We start from the raw sequence: 27,617 nt of genomic DNA on the forward strand, positions 1-27,617 counted from the left end.
TAATCGGAGGTTTACATTTCACAAATCCCAAAGCTTTTCACACCATAACAGGAAATATTTCTCCAAACTTACAAAAGCAAACAAGTTTTAATTATTTTTTGTTTTCACAGAGCTGACGTGAACTCTACATGACCTGCGTTATGTAAGATCTATAAAAGAAAAATACAATTCACCCAAAATTTTCACTTGGTTTATTAGTTTTGCTGGTTTTTTTAATGTAGAAAAACCTGTCGCATTTTGAGAGCATTTATCGGTGTGTGGAAAGCGTCTGTGACTCTACCTGTGGATTCCAGAGCACTGAATGCAGAGAGTGATGCCCAGGTTGATGCTGGCCCAGCGCGGGTCCGGCTGGCCACAGTCACAGCAGCAGGCGTTGCCAGGAATGGCCAGGACCTTCTGCAGAGCGCTCTCTCCTTTCAGCGACCTTTCCTTGGGTTCCCCTCCGGAGTCCAGACTCCCTGTTGACGTGGATGACTTCCTGTCCAGCTTCTGGCATGGGATTGCATGAGGAAACCGGTCAGTGTTCAGAATAGACAGTAAATTAAACTCAAGACTTAAATAAACAGCTGAAAACTGCACCAGAAGTCCACATCTCTCCTCTCACACACATTTCTAAAATTAAATCCTATTCAGTTGTGCCGTTAAAAGACTTAACATCTGAATCTTTCTCACATCATTTTTTATACTTTAATAGATTTATGCTCTCATGTTTTTTTTGTTGTTTTTTTTTTTTGCTTTACCTCGCCGCTGTCTCCCTTGTCGCGGAAGGCGGTGGCGATACTGTTCTGGACGGCTTTGATCCAAGCCTGCCGCAGCTTCTCTGAGTCGGCCTGCATCATGCAGCTCCTTCACAGGGGAACACAAGCATCAAACAGCAGCTGTGAGAAAATCTGTTTGCGTGTCTTAAATGATAGATTTGCTGCTCCTCCAACCCCAAACTCTTCATTTCTACATGCATTTCTGTTATACTTTGGTATTTCTTAAGACTGCTAGAAATGTTCATGTGATTCTGACTTACTTTGTGGGTGAAACTACTTCAAAGCAGAAGCGCCGCTCGATGTCCTCGCAGTGCTTGACTGTACATAGCCTCAGGTCTTCCACCACTACTGTCGGGTTGTCCTGTGGGGCGGCAGACAAACAAAATGAAGTAACCCAAAACACACACGTAGTTACGCACCTTGTTTCTTGAAATCGTGAAATGTGAACACCATTTAAAAAGTTTTAATATTACTCTTATAGACAATGTACTGTCACTTTGCTTTCACCATCCATTTAATTTAAATTCGAGGGTAGTAGATTTTATCAAACCACCTATAATTTTGAATTAGTAATAAATAAGAATTCTTAACATTCATAACAAGGGTGAAAGATAGATGTGTTTATTTTCTACTGAATCATAAATACAAATACTGTTCAGAATTATAACCAAAACAGAAACCCATCCTGAGGTGCAGGAGTGCTTTACTCCACACAGTACAGCTGTTTCAAAGATTTGCTTTACAGCAGTAAACTAAAAATACTCACACAAAAAAAACCCAAAACAGAAACATTTTTTCTGTGTGGTTGGTGTGGGGAGTCAGTTGACATACCTTAAATTTCTTCTGGTAAACTAGCTGATTGTTTTGGATGGAGAACCAACGTCTGAAAGGAGAGCACATGGTTAAGAGGAAAATCGGTCGCATGCAATGAGCAGAAATGCTGCGAAAATATCTCACATGGAAGTCCAGAGAAACTGATGACTAAATAGATAACTTTTTTTAATTCTCAAAAACAAGACACAAAATGTATTAATACATTTAGAGTTTAAAAGCAGTAATACATCACCAGACAATTATCAGTCTGTTAAATTAGTAGAGATTTCAAGGAAGAGAAGAATGACAGTTAAGGAATGTGAATTATGGAGTTACTGTAGTTTTATGGCGAAACTGTGCACAAACTCTGATGAAAAATGCACTTTTTGAACATGTTTTCAAAGCATATCAGGATTATTTTCTATACTTGAAAGCAAATCCTTTGGAAATAAAAGTTTTAGGATTAATAAAGCTGGAAATCATTGTGTTTCTTTACTCAAGATGCTTTGAAGTAGCTTCTTTTAACCATCACTTTTCTGGAAACTTTAATTTCTGCCTGACAAACATGCTCACTGGGCTGAAGTCAGATTGTTTTTGTGGTAATTTTTTAGCTTTATTGCCATCTGAGCAGCAAAGAGCCCTACTATCACTGCTGCAGGATCAGAGGGGATGAAGAGATTTCTGTACCAAAAAAAGTCAACGTGCCCTGTTCAAGTAAATGTGTTGGGACACATTTACTTGAATCTATATGTCATTACCTCCTAATTCCTCATAAAATATTAACAATACATGCTACTTTGAAGCAAAAGAGCAAAAAAAACTTCTTATATGTTTAGCTACTCACAAATGTTTCAGTCTTAAAACTAATAAAGTTATATCTGGTACAGATTACTTCTAAGCCACCAGTTCAAGTGTGTCATTACCTGTTCCAAGTCTTGAAAGCGTTACTGGCCCTCTTAAATAGATAACCCTCCATTGCAATGCCATTATCTGCGTCCACATTATACTCCAGTTTCGTGTCGTCATTTGAGAAATCCTGGAAACCACATGAAAAAAAAAGGAAACATGGACGTATAAACAAAAAACGTAACAGAACAATAATCAGACAGGATGAAACCTCCAACGATGCTTATTTTCTACAGTGGTATAAAACGAATTTGGAGCATTACTGAGGAGAGCTAAGTGGTATTTCAGAGGGTAGCTGCTGCTCAGCCTGAACTGAATATATATTAAAAAGAAAAAAAAAAAAAATCAAGCAAGAGTGAGACAGCAGGCCTGACTTACAGCGGCCATTTTAAATTATAACCACTGCATGCAACACGTTGAAATAAAGAAACACACATTTATCATTTATTTGCCTCAAACGATACATAAAGGGTATCAAGCGAAAAGAAAATACATAAATGCTTATAACCAACCTACTAATAAAATAAACTGTGACATAAATAAATGGCAAGGCTGAATAATTCAAATCAGGGGTTCAATTCATATGTTCAATAGAAAAAAAAATATGTTTGAAGGAAAATCTATGCAAAGAATAAACAACAGCAATCGACCAAAGACTGGAAACCACCAATTTTCCCTCAACTGTCTATGATTGGAGGTCAGCAGGTCAAATACTTCTCACTTTTTTCCCAGGTTAATATAAATCAAATAAAAGTAAAAAGCAATTGCATGGATGCATAAATGTGGCTGATCCTGTAATTCCTACATTTCCTTCTGGATTCCAAACTACTTCCTCTATCAAGGCCGAGCTGCCATAACTGTTTACGTAGCCCTCTAGACTCCAGAGAACGTCGAGGTTATGGTCGTATCGTTTGCCAGGTTTATGATTTTATCAGTCAAATCAAATCAGTTTTTATTTGTACTATGCCAGAGTACATTAACGTGAAAAATGTTTAATACTATTTAATTTTAAGATGTACTCCGAATACAGAAAAAGCTATAATGTATTAACAGTCTGATAGGTAGTTTCATTAATGCGTTCTGCCACACCACAACTGGCCTTTGAGGAAATGCATGATCTTGATGTGACTCGAAATGAAAATGAGTTTGACACCCTGGTCAGAATCACATCAGAGGCCCAATCCTAAAGCCACCGAAACGGATTTCCTCAATATTATGGCCGCACCAAGAAAATCTCTCCATAAAGGTCATGAACAGAATCGGAGACAAAGGGAAACCTGGGCAAACTCCATATCTCACAGGAAATGAGCCCAACTTATTGCTCCGACACCAGTTATACAGGCTACCAACAGAACCACCCAGAACATTATTTAATTCGCTCTTAGAATAATATGTTCGATTGGTCAAAATCAGAGCAGCTCAGAAAATCTGAAACCAGTGAGACTATGAAGCTGCTGCTTTCCATATTGCTTGTAGTTTGCATAGTGAAGAGCGAGGCATCACAGAGTCTGTCTGAATATCCTCCATGTCTGCTGTAACTCAGTCTCATGTGTCGTTATGAGACTGCTCTGCGTTAACTACCTCAGGTGCTGCCACACTCTCCCCAGCTTCAGGTGACATTAGGCACCACCCTGTACAACTACACAAGAGTGTGTGATAGTGTGTGTGTCCTTGAAGAGTCAATTTACAGCAAGCATCAGCGTCTCCATAAGCAATTACAGCTTGAAGTCTTCAGATCTGTTGAAACATTGGCGGTTTAGAAACCAGGAGGTTTCTAAATCTCCTGGGTTAGAAAAGCAGTTTTGTAATTGTAAGCGAGCTGATATATTCAAAATGGCATTAGTTTACTGGATTTTAACTTAGAGGAACTAAATGGTTTCTCTATTTGGGGATTTTCTGTCAAGTATTGTTAATGTTGTAAAATAGCTATAAAACTATAATTTCAACAATGCAAGTCCACCTTCCACAAGCCTTGGGCTGAAACCAAAACATCACACAGTCATAAACAAAGCAAACATAAACCTGCAGGAGTCTGTAAACATTTCAGTGCCGATGACTGTGTTTGTCGACTGGAAGTGACCTAAGAAATACAGCAGGTTGTGACAATGGCCACCACTTCCTGCTTACTTCCTGGACATCAATAAGATGACAAAATCAGTTTTGGGAACCAGAGTGCCTTGCAAAAATATCCATACCTATTTAACATTTTGTAACATTGAAGGAGAAAACTTTTAGGTGTTTTAGTGGGATTTTAATTGTCAAGTAAAAGGAAAATGTTGCATGCTAATCTAATCTTTTTTTTCCCTCCAAAAATTCTGAAAAGTCTGGCATCCATTTGTATTCAGCCCCACCCTCCAAGTCAATACTTCGTAAAAGCACCTTTTGGTACATGTCTGGAGATTGAAACTTTCACTCCTTTCTTTCTGCAGAACGTCTCTAATTTCCACTACATGATACTATCACTACTGTGTTTCATTGGTTAGCAGGTTCAGGGTGAGAGAAAGTGCTTTCATCACATTGTATTTTATATGTAGGTATATATAGGAAAACACCTTGAAAATCCCTTTCCTTCCAATTCACAATTGTGCGCTGCTTTGTGTTGAAAAAGATTTCATTTTAACTTAAGGGTTAAGATTTGTGATACCAAAAATTTCCTGTGGGGTTAATAAAGTTTTTATCTTATTTTGGGAGCTTACTGCAGTGTCACAATATACAGCTACAGATCTAAAAAAGAGATTATACTGAAGCGCTTCAAAGCTGTGGTTTCCTGGTCCTGTCATTTAAAAACCGAATGTGGAAATGGACAACAACCCTCACATCAAACCAGCAATCAAAACTCCCTATAGCAGACACTGACAACAATACTGACATGCTGACATGAGGAGAGCAACACTGATGCATGTGTCGGGCTGTAAAAGTGAGGGGACGGACAAAGATGCAAACATCTACACGAACACTGCAATGCAGTTTCCAGGCATGTGCTGACGAGGGGATGATGGGCTGAGGCAGGTGGGGTTACAACACAGACACCAGATGGCAGTCAATGCATCGACTACGTACAGAGGTCGACCTCCAGGCACAAAAGCTGCGATGGTCTGGTAAAAAGTCAAGCTCTGTCGCCTCCTAAAATTTCACACAAACAGCAAGAGAACCACACAGAGAAAAGAAAGGTTGCATTTCCAAGAAAGGGAGAAGAGGCGGTCCAAACGAGAGAAAACTTGAAGCAAAATAATAAAAAATAAAACCAAACACTACTCGAGTGGACATTGGCAGAGTGACACCGTTACATGCTCGACATGCACTCACCAGATACCACACATAGTGAAAACGGCTGAAAATCTTCATTTTTCTCAGTTTCTCCTTGCTAACTTGTATGAGTTTCCCCGTATGGCTGACAACTGGTCAGCTCCTCAGTCTGTGTGGCATCTCAGTGACTGAAGTCACTTGAAGCCTCGTGGATCATCGTGTCTACAAACCGTCACCTCCCTGCCTCTCCTGACGCTGTGTCTATCCAACTAGAGCAGCTGCTCCTCCTCCAGAGGACTCAGGATCCGAGCAAAAGGTCACCCGTTTGTGTGTGTGTGTGTGTGTGTGTGTGTGTGTGTGTGTGTGTGTGTGTGTGTGTGTGTGTGTGTGTGTGTGTGTGTGTGTGTGTGTTTGTGTGTGTTGGGGTTGGTTTCACAGAGGACTTAGAGAATAAAACATGACCTCTCTTTGATGGTAGTACGCTCAGCTTCCTCTTCTAAAAGCTTATTATTAAGTGTTTAAGTCACAGGAGTTTATTGTCACATAAAAAATGTCTGCAGCTGTTTTAAACTATTGGTCTCTACTTATTTTTTGTTAGATAAGACAGAGATAGAACGGTCCAGCAGCACGTGACTGTGTTTCTTAAAGCTGTGTCATGGTCTGACATCAGTGTTTCTGCTGAACAATGCACACAAGCACAGAATTGGCATTCTAAACACAACCTCAGGACCCATTTAAACTCCCATAAGGATTTCAATAGCAGAATCATGATGCCATCTTTTTATTGTGCACAAAAATAAACCTTCTAGGTTCCTTCTTGCATAATGGGGAAGTAACGTGATAAACGACTGAGTGATGATGTGGATGGTTTTTAATAGAAGAAGAAGTTCCTTTAATTGGTCTTATATATTTAACTCAAACTTTCTGGCAAAATATTTCCAAACACAAGCAGAAACTTTAGGTTTGAGCTTGCAAAAGTATTCACACCCCTTGAATGTTTCCACATATAGTCAAATATAATGCAGTTGTGTGTGACTGTTTCTATTATGAGAAGTTAAATTGAACATGTCTGTGCACAAATCCAAGGCCTGGAATATCGTTACATCACCAAATCCTGCTTTACATCATTCTCCCTGACATGTCTGCTGTGTTCCTTGATCTTCACTGATTTTGTTTGTTTTTCTAACAAGAATGCCTGGATTCTCTGTTTATTAATGAGAAAACTTAGAAAGACACTTAATTTATAACTGAAAACCAAATTTCTCAGCTTCTTAGTTGTAAAATATGTTGAAACCCATACGTCATATCCACTACATCGCTTTTATGTGTTGCTTTGTGCTGGTATATGACATAAAATCTTGATAAAACATTATGTGGCTTGAGGTATTAAGGGAATGTGACAAAAATCGAGGGAAAATACTTTTTCAAGGCATTGTGTATCCAGAATGAAGTGGAGTGAAATAATTTTACACCAAGGTTAGCAGGCAAAAGCGTTAGCTGCTTAGCCTTGTTTTCACAAGATGAGGGACTATGTCAGGAGTAAATAATTTAATTAACTGAATGCTTTGCTTGAACCAATTTGGAAGAAAACATGTGCGACAACCGAAAATAAATGTGAAGAAAAGCATTTCTTTTAAAGACTGAATAGGAACTGTGAAGGACCAAACCTGCCTGAGGATGAATACACCATGTGAAGTCATGTGATGTTTGAAGTGTCAAAACAGAATTAACTTATTCAATAAACTCAGCAAACTCATAAACGCATCAACAGCACAAAGCACAGAAGCATGCATGGCAACTTAACTCAAAGCTATTATCCACATTGCCAATCAAACGTCTTCATCAGTGAAGTCTTTCTAAACAGTGAGACCTGCAGAAATCAATTCTGACCTTCCAGAGACCCAACACTAAACTATGTTCATGCAGATGTTGCATGGAAGTAGAAATGAGGGGAAAAAGGAAAAGAAACACCACTTACCTGCAGAGCAGCCTGGAGAGATTAGAGAAAAGAGATGAAAGAAGAGCAAAAGCAGAAGGAAAGAGAAGACAACATGGTTAGAAGGGTGTAGATAGATGCAGCCAGACAGATAGAGCAAGAATGCTTAAAAATAGCATTCAGTTCAACTTAGGAAGGATAGCTGGAAGTTGGGAGAGATGATGAAGTTAGATGGAGGTCAAGAGGAAGGAGGAATACAGTATGTGTTTCTTCCAGCTGAGTTATCAGACAGTGGAATAAAGAAATCCCATTAAGAGAACAGCTGGGTAAGTAACTATTGTCTATTTACTGATGCTGTGTGATGTACAACTAAACCACAGGGCAAATAACTTCCATCACATGCTGGGATATAACAACCAGCTCCCGGCTTCACTGTCCTTTAAGGGCATCATCAAACTCAACAGATGCAGGAGTCCCAGATCAGAAGGTGTGCCACTGATCTGCTGCACGCTTTAGCAAAATGAGAAGCAGAGAAACTGAATGGTGAAATAAACAAGTGCTAATCAGTAGATCTGAAAGCACACTGAAACCAAACCGAGCTTGTTTAGCAACGGATTCCCGTCTGCTATCAATAATGCATGTGTGTGTAGCTGAGATCATCATCAGGGCTCACCTGACACCTGAGGGCGGACTACTACTGCCATTCCCTCAACTGACAAACACACACTCAACTGAACAAGTTAATACCCAAGTATGGCATTGTTTTCCTTTGTTTCTGACTCCCTTTACAAACTTTTATCAGATTCCTGATATAATTAAACAGCCAAACAAAATAGTATTACAGTTACTAAATATGCAAAATGCAGCTTTATTATGACTCAGTGAGAAAGTGTTTGAATGTTCTTCAGGGGACACAGCCAACAAGGAAGACAAATCACTTTTTGGCCTTCATGGAAAACATTGCCCTGAAAACGCCATCTTCACTGTGGCACATGGTAGTGGCAGTATCATACTGTAGGGATATCTTTCTTCAGCTGCTCAGAGTTGATGGATGGAGCTAAATTTTAGAGGCTGAAAAGGTCTGAAGCATAGGTTCACCTTCCAGCAGGACAACGAGTGTAAACACACAGCCACAGCTGCAACAGTGGAATGACTTTTATCACAGCAGACGTGTTGAAATGGACTAGTCAAAGTCCAGATGTGAATCCAATTAAGAATATTTGGCAAGTTTTTTTTTTTTTTTTTTACAAAATTTATGTTCACAGATACTTTCCATCCATTCAATCAGGGCTGAAGAAATTTTGAAAAGAAAAATGAGTAAACAAGTGAGAAAGTTCCAGATAAATTACATGCACATGACAAGTGTGTTGGTATGGAAACCGTCGGACCATGTTTGATTTAAACCCCCCCAAAAATGATGAGGTAACAGTATTCATGTGAATTTACCTTTTGTTGGATGGTGGAGTGTTTCTGCTCCATGTCCCTCTTCTCCTTGGCAGCATCGACCACCAGCTGGTCCAGCTGCAGGAGACAGAACAACATAGTCCAGTTCACCAAACCAACTGGTCAAAAACAGCCAAACGTCTCAGTCAGTCAAAAACAGCTTTAGCTTATGCATAAAGAGCAAAATGATCTCCCAACACAAAGATAAATAGCAGAGCTCAGAATCTGAGGAATGACAACCATTTATGGTTTGAGTGTGAGGTTTTGGCCTCAAATGTCTTGAAAATTCATATTTTCAGCTTTATACTGATCGAGCAATGATCAGACCTAAACAAGGCAAGTTTTCTCTTCTAAACAAACTGGGCTGTGTAGAGCTTTCTTGATCATGGGTGAAATGAATGAGAAATTATCAAAAGAAAATTTCATTCCTTACAGTAAAAACTGCATGCAGGGAGGAAAACAAGGGCTCCTTTGAGAACACAGCAACTTAAAAAAGCCTTCAATAAAGAGCTGGGGTTCATAGACTGCTGCTGAAAATATGCCAGTTTGCCTTAAAGCTGTGAAATCTTAACTAGGTCTCTCAAGGGTTTGTTGCTGTGGCATGACCTAAATTATGCCGTCTGCAGCCTCGAACACAAAAGAATCAGTATCTGATTAGAGGTCAATGTTTGAGGGGCTGCAGGAGGAATGTGAGGCGTGATGAAGAAGGTTCAAAGTTTCCTCTGCAAACTAAATATTCAGATACTGAGTAATATTGGAGTTTTAATGTAGACTGAAGCATTTGTGGTTAATCTGAAAGCTCACAATTCAAAATCTTTTATTTTATTTCAACAAAAAAAAAAAACTAAAATCACATCATGAAGTTATTTCTCAGCGAATGACTGAGCTGGTTTTGCCAAACTTCCTGGCTGCAATATGAAAGAAGGTTGACAGACAAATTTTAAAGAAATAAATAAATGTGAAAAGTAACAGAAGAGCTCCACGCCAGAAAAACAACAAATGTTGCTCGTTGTGTTGCTAACTATTATCAGCATAATGTACATCTCTCCATTTTATGATTCAAACATTAGAAGTAACAAACAGGTGTGCATGTAAAGATTCATGGTGCAATGTGTGCCACTTGGATTCAAAAGCGAAAACAAACATTTTATTCCCTCAACTTTCATATTCCTTTTATATTCATAGTCCTGCATGAAATTAAATTTTAATTTAGGGTTGCTTCTATTTAAACATTTGTTAAGATGTGAGCAGATTTAATCAGATCCACCTTTTTTTGTTTTTTGCAAAACTCTATTCAGAACACAAAATAATTCTTAATCATTTTAGAAAGTTGTAGTTAAAAGCAATATCACAGTAAAACACACATCATGTCATTTTTCTCGCCTTTCATGCCGACTATATGTCCATTTGAAGAAAAAGAAAGTGGTTGTACAAAAATATCTTCTATCAGGAAGTTGCTTAAACCTACTTTGTTTATTCATGGGACATATTCTGCCAGATAAACGGATCTTAACCAAAAGAACTTGGAATAGGGTGTAATGCAAGTCTTGAGGCTTTAACTTGCAGTTCAAATTTTTTGTATGTTAGCTATATCTATTTATTGGACTACTTATCTTCATCGTTTACGATAATACTGAATGAACAAGATAAATAAATGTATAGCTGGTATGCAGGTACAGAATGTAAGTGGGAAATGGCAACTCATGGATACAAAACGGGGTTAAATCTGAAGGACTGAATCGTTCTGGGGATCATTTAGAAAGGTTTCTTTCTAGGTTGAAAATAAAAGAGACGAACAGCTGTAGTAACTTTTGTATTTTTCACTTTTATGGCCCTCATGGCGAAACATTTTTAATTTTCATGGACATCAATGGATTTTTTTTTAGTTAATGAACACTAAATAAATAAACATCGTAAAATGGCGTCTTCCATAAAGTACACACAGATTTTGCTGCTATCTGACCGTTTTAGAGAAGACAGGACTACAGCGGGGATTTGTTTTGCTTAGAGCGGAAATGGGTGGACGGGAGTGCAGCAGGCTGATAAGATCAGGATGGAAAATGTTTTTTCTCTGTTATGCTTTGATAACCAGTTCAGTCAAAACCATTCCGTCTCTCTGCTGCCTTCTATAAAACAGACTCATATTTAAAGTAAACCTGTTTTTAACATTATATCTGTGTTTCCAGCTCATGGCTCCCATGACAGAGTTTGTCAGTCGGCAGATGCATCTTGACTGACTGACCACAGATCTGTGCTGACATGAAAACTACAATGACAAGCTTTATGACTCATGGAACACATACAGAAAATCCCCATAACCGAACACAGCCAGTGAATTCATTCAGTCACAAGGTTGTGTGTCACTGAAAGTTTCAATCAGAAAGATTTGATCTGCAGGGCCAGTTGAGCATGAAGGAAAAGTAACAAAACCAGAAGATTAGAAACCTTACCAGCAAACCAATCAGTTTCCCCTCAACATTTCTCAAAGTTTAGTTTACTTTTCTTTTCTTATATTCTCAAATATTTTTCTTTTAAATTGCTTGACAATGCTTGATACCTGCTGGCAGCTCCTCCACACCTCCCTGCACAGCCTCTCCATCTTCTTCAGCTTCATGATGAGAGACGATAGAAAACACAATCCTCTCGCCGCGGCTTCCCACAGCCCACACTCTGATCTCCCTCTCCTTTCTGCTCTCCTTCAAATTCAGAGCGACAGGCTTGTAATCCACAGCAGGGTTATAGTCCAGTTGTTTGTCAGCTTGAATTCAAAGTCTCTTGCTTTTTGTTTCCTCCCCTCTTCAAGGTTTGGGTCTTTTTACAGTCCTTTTCTTGAAGCCCTGAGAGTTTTCTTTTATTCCTTCCAGAAAAGAAAATCTGCATTTGAAAGTTTGTTCCTGTCACTGTCCTGACATCACTGGATGTTTGGGAAGCAAAGGAATGCTCTTCCCTTCAATTAGGTTTTCACTGCTCCATATTTTCAAATGTGGCTCCCAAAGACGCCACTGTTCAAAATGTAAAAAAAAAAAAAAAAAAAAATCTAGTTATCTAGTTCAAACATCACAAAAACTTTTTCTCCGAGGTCTATCTCACACTGCAGAGGATCCCTGCCTCAAAGCTCTGATTCAATACACTCCATATTCTCCAACTTTGAGCATCATCCTTCAGTTTCTGCGCTGCGCTCGCTCAGCCGACGATCAACTGTGTGAATCTGTGAAAAAACCCTCTTTCCAGCCTCCTGGTGGCTTTCTTCCTCATTCCTGCTAACTGCAGCAGCAGCTCCACTGTGATAATCATCTTAAAGTCACATTTGGGCTGAGTTCGGCCCCAGAGGGCTGGCCCTGCTTGCTGGGGGACGCATGCATACACACAAGGCGGAAACACACCACACACACACACTCAGATTCACACAAACACTGAGGAGATAGGAAGAGAAACAGTGTGTAGGGGTGGATCCTTTTGGGTTGAAATCTCACAATTTAAAAGTACCTTCTATGTGGTTTGGTTAACAGCCTTGTTTGACATTATCACATAAATGTTAATCTATACATTGCCTAATAAGAATAATGATGTTTTTAACAAAATCACAAGTGATAAGTGAATAATTAAAAAAGCTTTAATCAGCTCTTCCTGCTTGACTTCACATCAATACTGAGTAGAGTTAATCTGTTGACTTTTTTGTTCCTCAATTAATCAATTACTATTCAAATTGCAAAAGGTGCGTACTAGGCGATATGCTTTAGCAGAATTTGAAGTAGGTCAGTAAACTCTAGTTAACGATTAATCTTTCTGGAGTGTCCAGAGTTCTGGCTCCTCTTTTCTTCAGCTCTACCCACAGATATAAAACAGAAAAACAGCTGAAACACCGACATCCTTTAAATCAAGGCTTAAAATCCCACCTGTTCAGAGTTGCTTTTGACCCATAAAAAATCCAACATTGCCCGACATATAGCGATTGCACATGACAAAATGCAATGTCTGTTACTGGTTTTCACAAGTGTTGCCTGTGTTTATGATGTCTTCTCATGATGCAAAGTAATTCAAACTGCCTTGTTTCCGAAATATGTTGTACAAATAAACTTGATCGATTGATTGATTGAATTTAAAAAAAATCTCACTTATTTTACCCATCTAATGCAGTATTACTGATGTGCCTTTACGACTATTTATCCTGTTTCATGTCATTCCCTCAAGAATATTTGTTACTAAAATGTCAATCTTAAGACATGTTGAGGTAAAGTCCCAGGACGGAGAAGCAAACTTGCAATGGTAGGATTCAATAAGGTATTTCTGATTTAATGACAAGGAACCACCAGGTGCTATGTAAATGATACCTAGAAGATTGTCTTGGAGCCATTTTTAACTTCCTGACAGATTGCAGAATGCAGTTTGAGGCACCACTTAACATGGTGAATGTGTCAATTCACTTAGTTAGGGTTTGTGTCCAAACTGAAAAAAGATCCTAACACATAAAAAAAAAAAAAAACATTCAGCAAGTAACATGGATGATTTTTTTTAGGGCATTAAATACAAAAGCTAATAGATCACCACACATAAAAACAGCAGCATTTGCACCAAAACATTGACATCACAGTAGTTGAATAAGTGACATCGTAATCTGGATGTTTGCTCGTACCTGTCCTCCCAGCTGCTTCATAAGAGGTTGCAGTTCACTAAAGAGGTCATAACCTTGATGGAAGAATGTCAGATGGGCGTACATGAAGGACAGCATCTACATATTAAAACCAAACAAAAAACAGTAAAAACAGATGTAAAAAAAAAAAAAAAAACCCAGATAATATTCAATTGGCTTTATTGTGATTAGGAGGCAGATTTACCGATTTCAGGATTTCTGATCTTCTCTTGGACTGGAGAACATTTATCTGCAAATAATAAAAGGAAAACAGTGAGTGTCAACAACATAATATCACACAAAAATCCATAAAACGCATTTAAAAGCACAGTAAGTTATTAAAGAATTAAATAAATGGAAGAAAACATTTTTTAATTTGTTTTTATTTATCTAATAAAATCAGCTGACCTAAACTGAAACGGAAAGTAAAGTTGATGTTAAGGCTACGAACAGAGAAAGAACCAGCAACCAAAAACAAACTTAAAACTACATACAGACAAAGATGATGATAAAGATCAAGCTAAACAAAAACCTAAATAAAATTTATTACACCATTTGCTGCAAGCATTTCCAGTCAGTGCTTTATTTTCTCAGCAGCAGGGGGCGCCCAATGTCACATTTCACACAAACATGGAGTGGAAGTCACTTTCTCTTTACCCAGCTGAACTACAGCCTCATGTGTTGCTCCTTATGTGTGACTCAATACATTGCAAACATATTGTCGTCGCAATATCAGCCTGTGCAACATTGAGCATAACTGAGTAGAATAATTGTTGGCTTGTGCATTCCAAGTGTTACGACCTAATGTAGTAATTAGTCAGCTGGAGAAAGTCTCAGGCCAGCAGATAATCACATCGGATACACGCAATTTTGCCCACAGTGCTAAAAGTCACAAAGTATTGGAGGCTCAGGTGAGAAACAGAAAAACAAGAAACTACACATATTTTGATAATTATGAAGCAAATCCCTGCAGGAGTTTATTGGCTAAACTGGGATAACATCGCACATCATGGCACGCCAAACTAATGCAGTAATTCTTAAAAAAGAATAGGCCACACCCAAGTATTGAGAGCATATGATGTCCACTGCATGGTAATAATTTCCATTATCATTTTTTTTTTTTTTTAATTTAAGCAGCATTCAAATTTTCTCAGAAACTGAATTTTGTGTTCCCATTAAGTATAAGCTTTTATCACAAACATATTGGTGATTCACTTTTGTATTTAAACAGAGTCATACTTTAATTTATCCAGATGCATTTCATTGAGACAGAAAGGTCACTCCAGGGTGAAGTGGTGCTTTTAGCTGCTGGAAAAGACGAGAGACGCTCTACACTCTCAGGTTAGCTTGTTTGCACACACAGGGAACCGTTTGTGGTCAGGAAAGCATGCTCCCAAATCATCGGTACCTCAGAGAACAAAAGCTTGGATTCGTTTTTGTGGCCGGCGATAATTTCATGGTTGCAAGGCAACACTGACCACAGTTGTATTCCTACAAAGATCTTAACTTCCATCCTGGAAAGAGTCATTATTTTGCCACAGTAGCTGAAGCATCACAGCTTTTATGAGCCTCACCCTCCCGTTCTCTTTTGATGGCAGGCAGTTTGTAATTGTGCCTAAAGTAGCATGTCAAAACGACGGTGATTTAGTTAGACTGGTGCAACACGGGGCCGAGACAACAGCCATGGGCAAAAGTTACGGGCAATTACAACTGGTTGCTCAGTTGTGGCAAGTCGCATGTTGTCGTGCGGAAGGGAAACAGAATTTTAGAACAAGTAGGCCCATATCTGCCTGTATTTCAGCTCAGAGGAGGCAAAAAAAAAAGTTAATATATAAAAAATGTTCTGAAAAGAAAAAAAAACATGTCTATTTCAGAGTTTCCTATATCAGTTTTTTTATTTTGTCTCTATTTTTAGGGTCTGTTAGTTTCAGTAAGGCACTGTCACCAAATGCAAATTCTGCAGAAACTGTTTACTTATGCATTTCTAAATAAAAAAGAAGCCCAGATACAGCTGAACACAATCTAGATATAGTGGGAACCATTATTTATATGAACATACACAGTTTGCTTTTACTCGTCTAACATTAAATCAAACTAAAACTTTTCATGATTCTCCTTGTGATTACCAAAATACATTTTCTCACCTAATAATTTATGTAAGCTTTTGATTTTGAATAAAGTAAAAATAATAATAATAAAGAAAAAGAAAAGAAAAGCTTAGTCTAATTTAATTTCAGACACAGACAAAAGAAAAGTTAATGTTTCAGCTTCTTGTCTGTTAGAGTTGCCACAGCTTTTTGTTTCCTGTGGTTTTGATTTTTATTTAAATATTAAGAATTGGTGTTAATTTCAAGGATGAAAAGATGAAACTAATCAGGACATTTTTCATGAATCTGTAGTTGAATCCAGAGCCCGAATGTTTAGCATTTTATTTGATTTATTCATTTCAAACAGGTTTTTTGAAAACAAGAAGTCAGTAGGGCAGAAAAAGAACATGTATATACATAACCAAGAACAAAATAAGTAGCTTAACACTTCTTATTCTGTTTGAAAAGGTGTGAACACTTAATTATTGTTTTATTTATCACGTAGCTTCACTCCTCAGAGTCTCGTTAATGTAACTAAAGCGCAACGTCTCATCTATATTTTCTCCTTCCTCCACCAACCAAAATGCCAATTTAAACTACAAAACACATAACCAGGCAAAGACAATCTAGAAGAAATGAAAAAAAATGAAGCTGAAATCTCTTAAATATTCCAGTAAGCACTGCTTGAGGGTGGAGTTTCAAAATGCTGACAATCCTAACCAAATATAAAGCATTAAAAAGGCCCATTTAAATCAGCTGAGCTAGCAGCTCATTTAAAGATTTCCTGAAAGAAAACTAAAGAGCCTGATAAAAACTAAACTAATTCCACACAGTCAGGCTTTATTTTATAAGGCAGCGATTATGCAGAGCTGAAGCAGAACGTTGAAGTCTGCTTTTGGGGGAAAATGGTACAAATGTAGCAGTGCATGTTCCTTTTGAGGGAGATTGAATGGAAAGTGCTGGCAGCTGCTTTATCAGAAATCACAAAGTAATTAGAGCTGCTGAGACTCACAGACACAGCTGATGCCATGGACTATATGCAAGTACTTTACAGCAAGAAAAACTTGCAAAAATGCAACACTTCTCCCCACACCTGTCCTGTAATGTGTCCTGGAAATAAAGTGTTAATTCTTGATGTATGGAAATCTATTTCTTGTGAAACCCAGCAGGTTTCACAAGGTTTAATTTAACATTAAACACTTCAGTTGTTTTCTTGCGAGCTTCCCCTTTTTCATTTCCTTTCCAGCTTATTTTCGATGAACGGGTTGATTAAGAAATGAGTCATTTTGTCTTTTCCTTACCGTTACCCAACACGATGCTGGGAGAAATGGGAGAAAATATGACAGCCAGCGGATCTTTTTATAGCCGTCACTTCAAGCGTAGAGTTGAATGAAAATTAAATCACATCAACATAATTGAGCAGAGGGACATCCTCCACTCAGATGGGAGTATTTGAGAAGATAGCAGCAGCTGGTACTGGTTTAATTAGCCATCTATCTTGGAGGAAGTATACAGATGTAGCTCACAATTGAGTTTTTAAGTTGTTTCAGGAGATGTAGTTGCTTATTTTACTACTACTGTACATAGACTTGCATAAGTATTCATACTTTGTCACATTTTGAGATTTGTGTGACACCAACAAAACAAAGTTAAAAATTTTTGATAAATGATGCAATGTTTTCAATAAATTTTACTTGTAAATCTGGAAAGTGTGGCATCTCTTTGTATTCAGCCTCCTTGGGTCATTACTTTGAAATACCTTTCGCTGTAATTATAGCTCCGAGTGTCATCAGTGTTGTACATCTAGAGACACACAGAGTCAAGGCACTTTGCATTGCGTTGTTGCTGAAAATGTGCTATATAATAAAATTACCATTACAAAAAAATTCTGCATGTTGTTATGTGAAATGAGTCAGGATCATCCATAAATATCAACATCCAAGTCTTACCATAGATTGCAAAAAATATTTATTTTTGGACTTTGATCCATTTTAACACATGAATATGCTTTGGTTGAGAACAGTTCAGTCGTGTTGGGCTTTGTGTTTCTAGGTAAACGAGGTATCAATGTAAACAGGTTTTGGCCTGTATTGCCCTGAATTTAGCTTCATCCAGTCAACACTGAGCAGACTTTCTTCCCCTGTGCAACACAAATCCAGACAGCATTATGCTGCCACCAACAGGTTTTAAAATAGGGTAGCATTGTTAATTCCTGATCGTTTACTCTGTTTGACCATTCTGATCATTTCATTGTGTGTTTCTAAAAGTTGAATGTTTGTTTATCTGTTTTAAACATGAAAGATCTTCTATAAATAAAGTCTGGTCGATTGATATGCATTGCTAATTTTCCACTACAACAAGCGATCAACCAGAGCACCTTCAGTTTTCTGCTAACAATTGTTGTCTTCTTGGCACTTTCGCTTAAAAGCAAGCCTTCCCAGAACATCTGGATCTAAACAGATTAAATCACACAAAGCTGCACTCTATTTACTAACTCAACTTGTGATGGCAACTGGCTGCACTAGATTTTATTCAGGGGAATGAGAGAAAAAGACCTGAGCACAAATGCATACCAGATGTTTCACATTTCTACTTGTGAAAGTAAAAATAAAAAATAAAACATGCTTCCACTTCACAAGTAGGCCTTCCAGCACATTAAATCCCTTGAATATATAAATACATTTAATAATATGCTGATTTTTGCAAGGCACTGTAGGCTGACAGCCCTGAAGTATCACACATCTGTAAGTTAAGATAAAAACGGTACTATGACAGCACAGCTCGTTTTTTAAGCTGCACATCAGCAAAATGTTACTCTATTTAAAGCCTTGCTAAAAAAAAATGCTTGTGCACCATTTGGCAAAGCACAATGTTCTGCTGAATTGTGCTACAAGATTTGAACTAAAATTTCTGTTGCAACATGATGTAGAAATATCAGACTGATCCCTACTGCACTGCTGTTATTCTGTGTTTAAATCCCACAGAGTCAGCATACCTGTAAGACGTAGTCGAGGACAATGTGTCGGAAGCATTTGCGTGTGGCGGTCAGGATGTTGGTGGCCTCCTCTACTTCGTGCTGCTTGTTGCGAGGAGCCTGAGCGTTCTTGATAAGCGCATTCTCCTTTTCCTCACTCACTTTGTCAAACTGTTTCTTGGCTTCTTTAAACTTTCGCAGGTCACTGCAAAGAAGGACAATGGAAAATTGAAGCTTTTCAAACAAGTTTATTTTAAAGCTCAAAAGCAAAAATCAAAGTATGGGATGCTGAGAGCAAAAGTCTAAAAAACAAAGCGGTTAAAAATGACTTTTGTGGCAGATGCTTATGCAGATTTAGGAAGCAAAACCAAGAATTCAAACAGATATATTTACACATAAAACACTTTTAAAGCCATTACTTCTAACCTAATAGAAGTAATATATATAACATTCACAAAAAAATGTTTGCAAAAGCGTTTAGCTGCAATAAAAGCTTAAAACTCATACTTAGACTCTGAATTTCAGGTTGCTAAGTTATGCCTCTGTAGACTATTAAATGAAAGAATAAAGAAATAATTATATTTTTAGAGAATATGTGGATAATGCCTCATAAGGCAGTAATTTATGGCGTTTCTCATTATCTTCAGGTGACTTGTTGAAGTAAGAAATGCTCACCTTTCAGGAAGGTCATACAAAAACAAACTCATTAAGGTCCAAGGTAATTCTGGAAATCTCTGGAGGTCAACTCTTGCTTTACATGTTTTCCATTGCTATTATCAAAGCTCTCAGAAAAGGTACTCAGCCTTTTCACTTTGAGGTTTTTGGGAGTAATAATAAATAAGACCAACGTCTAGCTTCCCCTTAGAAGTATTGGAGCTGATAACGTGGGTGTTCAGTCTTGGCGTGCCTGAAGCTAAAACTGTTAATCCTGCTAATGAATTAATCCCGAGCTGTGACAGCTTCCTGTAATTATGCCAACAGTCTGAATTTTCAAGCTGATGTTTAAAACACACAGATATGATGAAGCAAGTTGGAAGAAGGAGTCATACACCTTGACCCTTTCCACATTTAGTATTCCAGCAGCAACCAAAAATATATTACAACAGGGGTTTTACTTGATATTTTACAAATAAAAATCTGAAAAGTATCTCTAGCATTTGTATTCTGTCCCCATTATGCAGAAGCATTTATCTAGTATGTAGTGTAATGAACTATGATGATGAAGATTCAATCCCATCTCAGCTTCAGACAGTTTGCAAAGCGGACAGGCCAGAAATCTCTGTCTCTAGAAAATGTTTTAGCTCAAGAGGGATGAATAAAAATGAGTCACACGTTTCAGATTTCTCTTCATAAAAATAGTTTTGACAGTTCCTTATACTATGCAATCAAACGCTACTTTGTCTTGGTCTTCATAAAATCCTAATGTGGCTTTGAAAGAAACTGCAAGGAGGAATTAATACTTCTGTAAGGCACCATTAAAAAAAACATTTGACTGTAAATCGAAACTGTGAAGAAAACATTTCTGTTCTTCTTTCTGTTTATTCCTCCCAACATTTAATTTCTTTAATGTTGACTACTTATGTCCACGTCAAATATCTAGAGTATCTCCTGCTTTTGCTCTTTTCTTTCATTGACACTCACTCTTTCACAAATGTTTGCAGCTGAGTCTTGATTGATCTCTGCGCCTGATCGAACAATATCTGTGAAGAAAGGAGAAAAAATGAGTTATGCTCATTTATCCACATTTGTTGACAAACTATGAATAAACATTTTAAACACTTAACATGGCGTGTATTTACCCACAACAGCCACAGAAACACCAATAGGTTTCCTTTTTCAAACCAGTCAGCATTCACCATCTCAGTTTTGGAGGGATTTTGTTAACATCACAGGCTGTAATTAGGAAACTAAATTTACACAAACACAGCGACTCTGTAAACTCCCCTCATAAAGAGATAAACACGAGGAGTGACGCAAACTGTTTATTCTTGTTGGTGAGTCATACTCTCATTAACCTGCACGCTTCCTTGAAAAATGAGATCCCCAGCACAAAATAAGGCCCTACGAGCATGTTAAGTAGAGCCTGAAGACAACATGAGCAGTGTGCCTGGGAGAGGCAATCACTGACTAACAGATTGAGCTCTGTGTTTGAGCAGATCATGTGCTGAAAGGTCGCCGAGTGGCAAAAACCAATCAGGCAGTCAGCTGATATGGCAACAGTCGCCTCAGATGAGTAACAGTCGCAGGCTCGCAGTACGACTCCTGGAGGCTTTTAGGGGACCAGACTGGAGTCAATATGGACTTCGAATTCTGCATTTCATTATTTAAAATCCAAGTCTGAGCAGGTTTGTTACCATTTATCTCTTACAACTGGATTAGTGGCAGCTAGCATCTATATCCAACATAGAATCAATATTTTTTTAGCACCTGTAACAGAGAAGTTTGCTCATCACATTTTTCCTCCTTTGCAATAAATCATACTTGAATTCAAGGACATTCTCGATCTAAACCTGGATCGTCAAAGAAAAGTGGTAAACTTAACAACAAGAACCACAGCTGGGAAAATCTAGTTGCCACCAATAAGTTGGTTTGGTTAAATTAGGAAAATGGTCTGTACTTTCTGTAGGTTCAAGGTTTTATCACTTATCCATCAATATTAGCCTGGAGGTGCTCTGAGAAATTGGCTGGTGTCTGAAATCAGAACGTCTTAAACTTGACCACATAGTTTGACGTAAGCTGTGAGATTGACAGCGTAAAGCTGGCTAACAGAGAAAAGACTTGAGAAGGAGGACCAACAGAGGAACAGTCACTGCATAAGAAGAGCCTCTGGCTCGTCTTGTGCCTCTTCTCTGTGGTTAAATTAGCATGAATAAAGTGGAACGCTGTGCCGCCTTCTTCAAATGCAACTACAATCCCAACCAGACACTAACAAGTCAGGAGTCTAAGGATGAGACTAAATCAAAGCCGTCACATAATGAAATCTGTCAAGGCAGGTGCCTAAAACGTTCAAGAACCTGGGAATGGCTGCTACGTATAGCAGATATCCCACATTTGAAAGTGAGACGTATTGCAGCAATATGACACTAAATCTGTAAGAGCAACAGAAACTCACATCTTAAATCCTAAATACTTCTTCTAAAGTGTTGAATTGTCCTGAAGGATGATAACCGCATCATAAAAAATTGACCATGACCATGCTGACTCCACTGATGCATAATTTATTCTAACAGTTAAATTCCTGTGCTCCACAACATGCACTCTACCCAAATAGCTTCCAGCTAACCACTTTTTTATGGTGGACAGTGTTAGCTACTTTGACATGTTTTCAGCAGCGCTAAGCTTCGGGGTTGTTAACTCAGACATTAAATCTTAGCATCAGGTTTACTAATAACTGATCCCAAGACAAAGTATTTTTTTTAAAAGACATTGGAGATATTTTCTGTCCAGTGATTTGCTGCCGAGTTTCCCAGCAGTGAATAGAAACTGAGAGTTAAACAGCTGTGGTGAACTATCTGCCCATCTGGGTTTGTCATCAGCCAACAGCTGAAGAAAAAAGAAAAACTAAATGGAATTCATCCGGTTTTCACAGAACAGCGTACCGTGTGATAGTTGATCATCTCCTGCAGACTCTCAGCAAACTTTGTGAGGCTGGACTGTGAAAGAAAGAAAGAAAGAAAGAAAAAAAGAAAGAAAGAAAGAAAGAAAGAAAGAAAGAAAGAAAGAAAAAAATGAAAATGAAAACAGGCAAAAACAGAAGACAAAGCAAATCAGCAAAGGTTGGACAAACACAATTTATCATATACAAAGTAAAGGAAACCAGTAATCTTTAGATGAAAAAGAAACCGTCTTAAGACTATTTTTTTATTCAAGTTAAGGTCTATGATGTATGGGGGTATGCAGAATTTGAATTTCACATTTCAGAGTGAAGTTGTGACACAACTACACACAAAGGCAAAGAGAAAGAAATTCACAAGAGAAAACAAAACATCTGGTCTCCACAACAAGAAGTGGACACAGGCTTTTATGAGCCATGTTATAGCATAGTTTATCTCATCCAAAACATTTAATGGAGGGAAAAAAATGTGTTAAATAAAAACAAAAAGAGTAACCAGGACAAAGGAAAAAAAAAAATCAAACAAAAATACCCTTGGAGCTGGGAACTTTATTTGATCTCGTTCGAGTTGGATTATTTTATTGTTTACCTCAATGACTTCATCTTTGGCAGACTGCTGGGCAAGCTCCCGGATCCCGTTGACAAATTGCTTGTTGGCTGCGTTGTAGGCTTTTCCAGCATCTATCATCCCAATACACAACTTCACCAGCTGGGGAAACAAAGGGGAAGTTGATGAGGTAAAGGTTAACAAAGGTTATTAGAAAACAGAAACAGAAAGCAATGCGATGGCCAATGTTTCAGGCCATATTCATTTACATAGGAAAAATGTCCTGAACTGGATTATTCTCTGGATGAGGATGACAAGAAAGGGTGTCTACCTCAAGTAAAATAGATGCCACCTGGTGGATGCTTGTTAACAAAGAGAGAATGCAACTGTTTAAAAAAAAAAAAAAAAAAGAAATATCTTGAAAGTTTCTTTCAAGGTATTTGAATAAACAATTTAGTAATATGTTGTCTAGTGTTCACTTTATGCTTTCTTTTGTGTCACAAATGTTTAGTTTTGGTTTCGCATGTATTGCCCCATACCTCTATACAATCAGATATGAATCAAGAAGTAATATAATATCCGGACTATCCGTAGTTCTAAAATATTATTTACTTTACTAAAAAGTTCAATACTTTTTTGTATTTCATATTTCCAGTTAAATTTATGATCTAAAACAACCCCTAAAAATTGCTCTTGCCATTAAATTTTGATCTATGGACATTCTGATAGAATCGTGACTTTTGTTTTATTCCAGTTTATCAAAAAATTGTTGTATTTAAACCACTGATTAAGTTTAGACATCTCGCAAGTCATGTGAGAAATCATAATTCGCAGAACAAAATAAATTTGTATCATTTGCAAACAGGATGAATTGTAATATTTTATCAGATATGACGAATAACAAAATTGTGTGCTTGTGTTCAAAGCAGCTGAATAGCTTCAGGAAAATGCAAATAGCAAGAAATTGTTTAACTAATCATTCATCCATTTAATTGATAAATAATAATCCAGAGTCACTGGGAGCTTGAGCCTATTCATGCTCGAAAGAGGACTGAGAGCAAAAGGGTAAACCAAGGACAGCCAGTCCATCTCGGTACCCACAGCCTTTCCCACATACACACCGAAGGGTGATTTAAATGTTCCAGTTAACCAAACATGCATGTTTCCGGATGGTGGGAAGAAACCAGAGAGAACATGCAAACTCTACACAGAAAGGCCAAAAGCCAAGATTTGAGCTAGTGCTGCCCTTCTGGCCATGAAGCTAAAGTGTTAGCAACTGCAGCCAAAGAGCAGCAACTTAATTAACATATAAAAAGATAAATACAATTTTTAGTAAGCTGCATTTTGTGTGCTTCTTTTTCTTCAACAGTAAAAAAAAATACACACGATTCTGGTAGATTAATGCAATTCACTGCTAGATTTTTTTTAAAGATTTTAAAGAAAGTCAACAGTAGTAAAGTCATATTCATAGAGTACTAATCCGCATCATTCAAAATCAAAGGCTTTCGCTTTGCCGCTCTGAAAGAATGTTTACTTTTTATTCAACATGCCTGTATGTGAACTGGCCGGGCAAACTGCGAGCTCCAAATAAAAAGAGCTGAACTTTGGTCTGTCGAAGCAGGACTCCACCCTAGACATGGGTGACATTACACACTGTCACAACCACACACATGCACGCAAACACAGCCACTATCTGGCAGATCCTTCCTCTCCACAGCAAGAGGGGAAGTGAGGCTGGGGCTGAGTCACAGAGGTGGGGCTCTGAGACTGTAAGAGTCAGGAACAATGCAGTGGGTTCTCCCGGGATCGCAGCCCGGCTCTCAGGTAGCGAACACAGCTAGTGAACTCTGCAGCAAGCAGCTGCAGGGCGGTGGATGTCGGGGAATTTATGGTTTTCAGATTGGGGAATAAAAAGTATTCACCTGCATGGATCTTTATATAATTTTATTGCTTTTACAAAACAATTATGATCAACAAAATTTGGCTTTTCCCACCAAGAAAAATAAAATAAAACACCATTAAATAAAACTAATATTCCCCCCCCACCCACCCCCTCAAAAAAAGCAACTAATAAGAATATGCAACATGAAATAAGTGGATTTATTCACTCTCTTCAAGTCAGTATTTAATAGATGCTCATTTCAAAGCAATCACAGAACGGGATCTGTGTGGATAGGTCTCTATCAGCCTGCTGCAAATTTACTCCATTCTTCCTGTGGCTTTGACTGGGCCACTCCAGAACACCCACCTAGTGTCTTTAAACCATTTCTCTGTGGTTTTAGCTGAATGCTTCGGGTCATTGCCTGGCTGGAAAAATAAATGTCCTCTTGCAGATTGAAACAAACTGTCTTCCATATGTGTTGTTGCAGTCATTTTACGTCTAGCTTCATAAGCTTTCCAGGGCCTGCTGCCAAGAAGCATCCCCAGTTCATGATGCTGCCACCACCATGCTTCACATCTCAGCTGCTGAAGCTCCCAACTCCTTCAACATAATCATACTGGCTTCTCTCACTAGTGTCCTCCTTGTGGGCTCCCTCTGTTTGTGAGATTAGTCTGATCTAGACTGATTTACACATTTCCTTCCTTTCTTGATCATGGATTCAGCTGACCTTGTATCCATCCCTTAACTTCTACTTCTCAGGCACCTTTTCTCTGATTTGCTTGAACTGTTCTTTTGTCTTCATGGTAGCCAGGAGTCCTGACTAACCAGTGAATGAACAAGTGTCTTTAAACTGCAATTACCAGAGACACAGTCACTGCACTCAGGTAATCTCCAGTCTCAATGTAAGCTTTTTTTTTTTTAGCAACAATCCCCATGCTAATTGCTAACATGCAATGCTAAAGACAGTTTTAAAATAATGCTAATCCTCATACATCTTCTTTTTTTACACAGCGGTGCAACATATCTTATGCTGCTAGTACAGAAAAAATGATGAGTCCCCAATGGGAAGAAGACTAAAAAATATTGAATGTTGTCCTTATGCATTCTTATATTACAGGTATAGTTAAATAGGGCATTTTTGACTCCTCATGTTCTCAGTTTTGTTTGGCAAAACTGTTAGAATAAACAGTCTTTGACATGAATAATCAAACAAATACAAATAAGTCAGGTAAGTTACTGTGTATGTACATTGAGATGGTAGAGGTTATTTCTTTATCTTAACATTATCATGCAGAATTTCACAGCTGGAATACAATCATGCACTTTCACTAAAGCAAACTAAACCTTACATATCTTAGTTACATTGTCTAAATGTTGTTTTTTTTTTCTCTGCAAAGGCAATCTGCCTGGGGATATACAGTAGAGGAGGGCTGGGACAAACCTGCACCTTCCCACTCACAGAATGTCCGTTTGCAGCTGCCAGCTCTCACCGTGGAGCAAATGAACAATTAAGCAATGTTTTTCATGGGTGGTACTCACTTTGTCAAGCTTGGATTCCAACTCGCACACATCCCCCTCCACTTCCTCTATGGTTGCTCTGTGAGGAGGAGAAAAAAAAACACAAAGGTTTGAACTTGAGCACCTCACAAAACTACGGTCACAGCACATGGTATTATAGCTCTGAGGAACTTTGAACACAAGCATGTGTAAACACAGAAACTGGTGGAGGCAGCTAGAGTGAGAGCTGCCATTTTGGGTCAGGCATCTGAGCTGGAACCAGGACTGGCTTCCTGCCCTTTAAAATGTGACAAAGCACAGATTGGGTCTCTGCAGGATCAGCAGACTACAAGCTGCAGAATATCACAGAGGGAAGGAGAGACTTAAATGACTCATCCCGGCTCCATCGGAGTTAATCTCTGCTCTCCTAAATCTTAATCTGCACAGTTTAACACATTACTGTTGCTGTACTTGAATGTTAGAAACCCTCGTAAGCTTGTGATTAAAATATGAGAAAGTGGAAATCTCTAAATGAGAAATAGTGTAAAAAGAGAACAATAAACCAAAATTTTAAGAACAACCAACATATTGATTTATTTTCAGAAAATACCCCCTCACTCCAGTTAAGGTCTTATAATATTTACATGCCATATAATATGTCTATATCAAAAGTTTTATTTTGAAAGCCATTTTTATCTTTTTTTTTATATATAAAAATTGTTCATTCAGTACTGAAATGATATGACTATAAATGATGTAAATTACTGAGAAAGAGAAGAGTAATCAGTGATGAATACAAATATTTCCTCAGTAAATATCAAAACAATCGCTCCATAGCGCTCTGACACATGCCCAACTCTGACAACTTTTGCTCTGTATCTTTGCTCACAACCTAAAACTATGTAAATGAACGAGCAGACAGAATCAGGCAATCACAGAGAAGTCTTTTCAGCTACACATTCAGCACACATTCAGCTAAAGTGTTCTGCACGAATGCAGCACATGACTTTTAAAGGCTGACTCAGCAGAACAATCCAACCACAAAAAAAAAAAAATCTACAAAAAGTAATTTCCCGTATTTCTCACTGAAGAAATACATTGGCATTTCACAACACATAAAGGGGTAGTTTTTCCCAAATTCCTTTCCATTTCTTCACTTGCTATGGAACATGAACATGTAATCTCCAAGCTCCTTGTATTGTATGCCTTAGCAACAAAATGGAAACGGCAGCTTCTCTCATGACTAATCTTGAAAACAAAAATATTTATTTTGTAATTATTGAGA

General features: G+C 38.0%; 1 protein-coding gene across 2 annotated transcripts in view; it reads right to left on the bottom strand.

Annotated features, from left to right (window-relative positions):
• Positions 1-27,617, bottom strand: part of acap2b (ArfGAP with coiled-coil, ankyrin repeat and PH domains 2b) — a 50,899-nt gene that overhangs the window by 10,977 nt on the left and 12,305 nt on the right. For both annotated transcript variants that reach the window (XM_015011381.2, XM_088005022.1), the window contains exons 2-14: positions 26,375-26,432; positions 22,996-23,115; positions 22,393-22,446; positions 20,435-20,493; positions 18,815-18,998; positions 13,938-13,982; positions 13,736-13,831; positions 9,106-9,180; positions 2,495-2,607; positions 1,590-1,641; positions 1,019-1,119; positions 741-846; positions 281-489 (exon numbers count right to left, since the gene is read on the bottom strand). In XM_015011381.2, the coding sequence (XP_014866867.1) occupies positions 281-489; positions 741-846; positions 1,019-1,119; positions 1,590-1,641; positions 2,495-2,607; positions 9,106-9,180; positions 13,736-13,831; positions 13,938-13,982; positions 18,815-18,998; positions 20,435-20,493; positions 22,393-22,446; positions 22,996-23,115; positions 26,375-26,432 (1,272 nt within the window). The remainder of the gene's footprint in view (positions 1-280; positions 490-740; positions 847-1,018; positions 1,120-1,589; positions 1,642-2,494; positions 2,608-9,105; positions 9,181-13,735; positions 13,832-13,937; positions 13,983-18,814; positions 18,999-20,434; positions 20,494-22,392; positions 22,447-22,995; positions 23,116-26,374; positions 26,433-27,617) is intronic.

Source organism: Poecilia mexicana, unplaced genomic scaffold (assembly GCF_051168715.1).
Source record: "Poecilia mexicana isolate PSO_F unplaced genomic scaffold, ASM5116871v1 scaffold_4, whole genome shotgun sequence".
Lineage (NCBI taxonomy): Eukaryota > Metazoa > Chordata > Actinopteri > Cyprinodontiformes > Poeciliidae > Poecilia > Poecilia mexicana.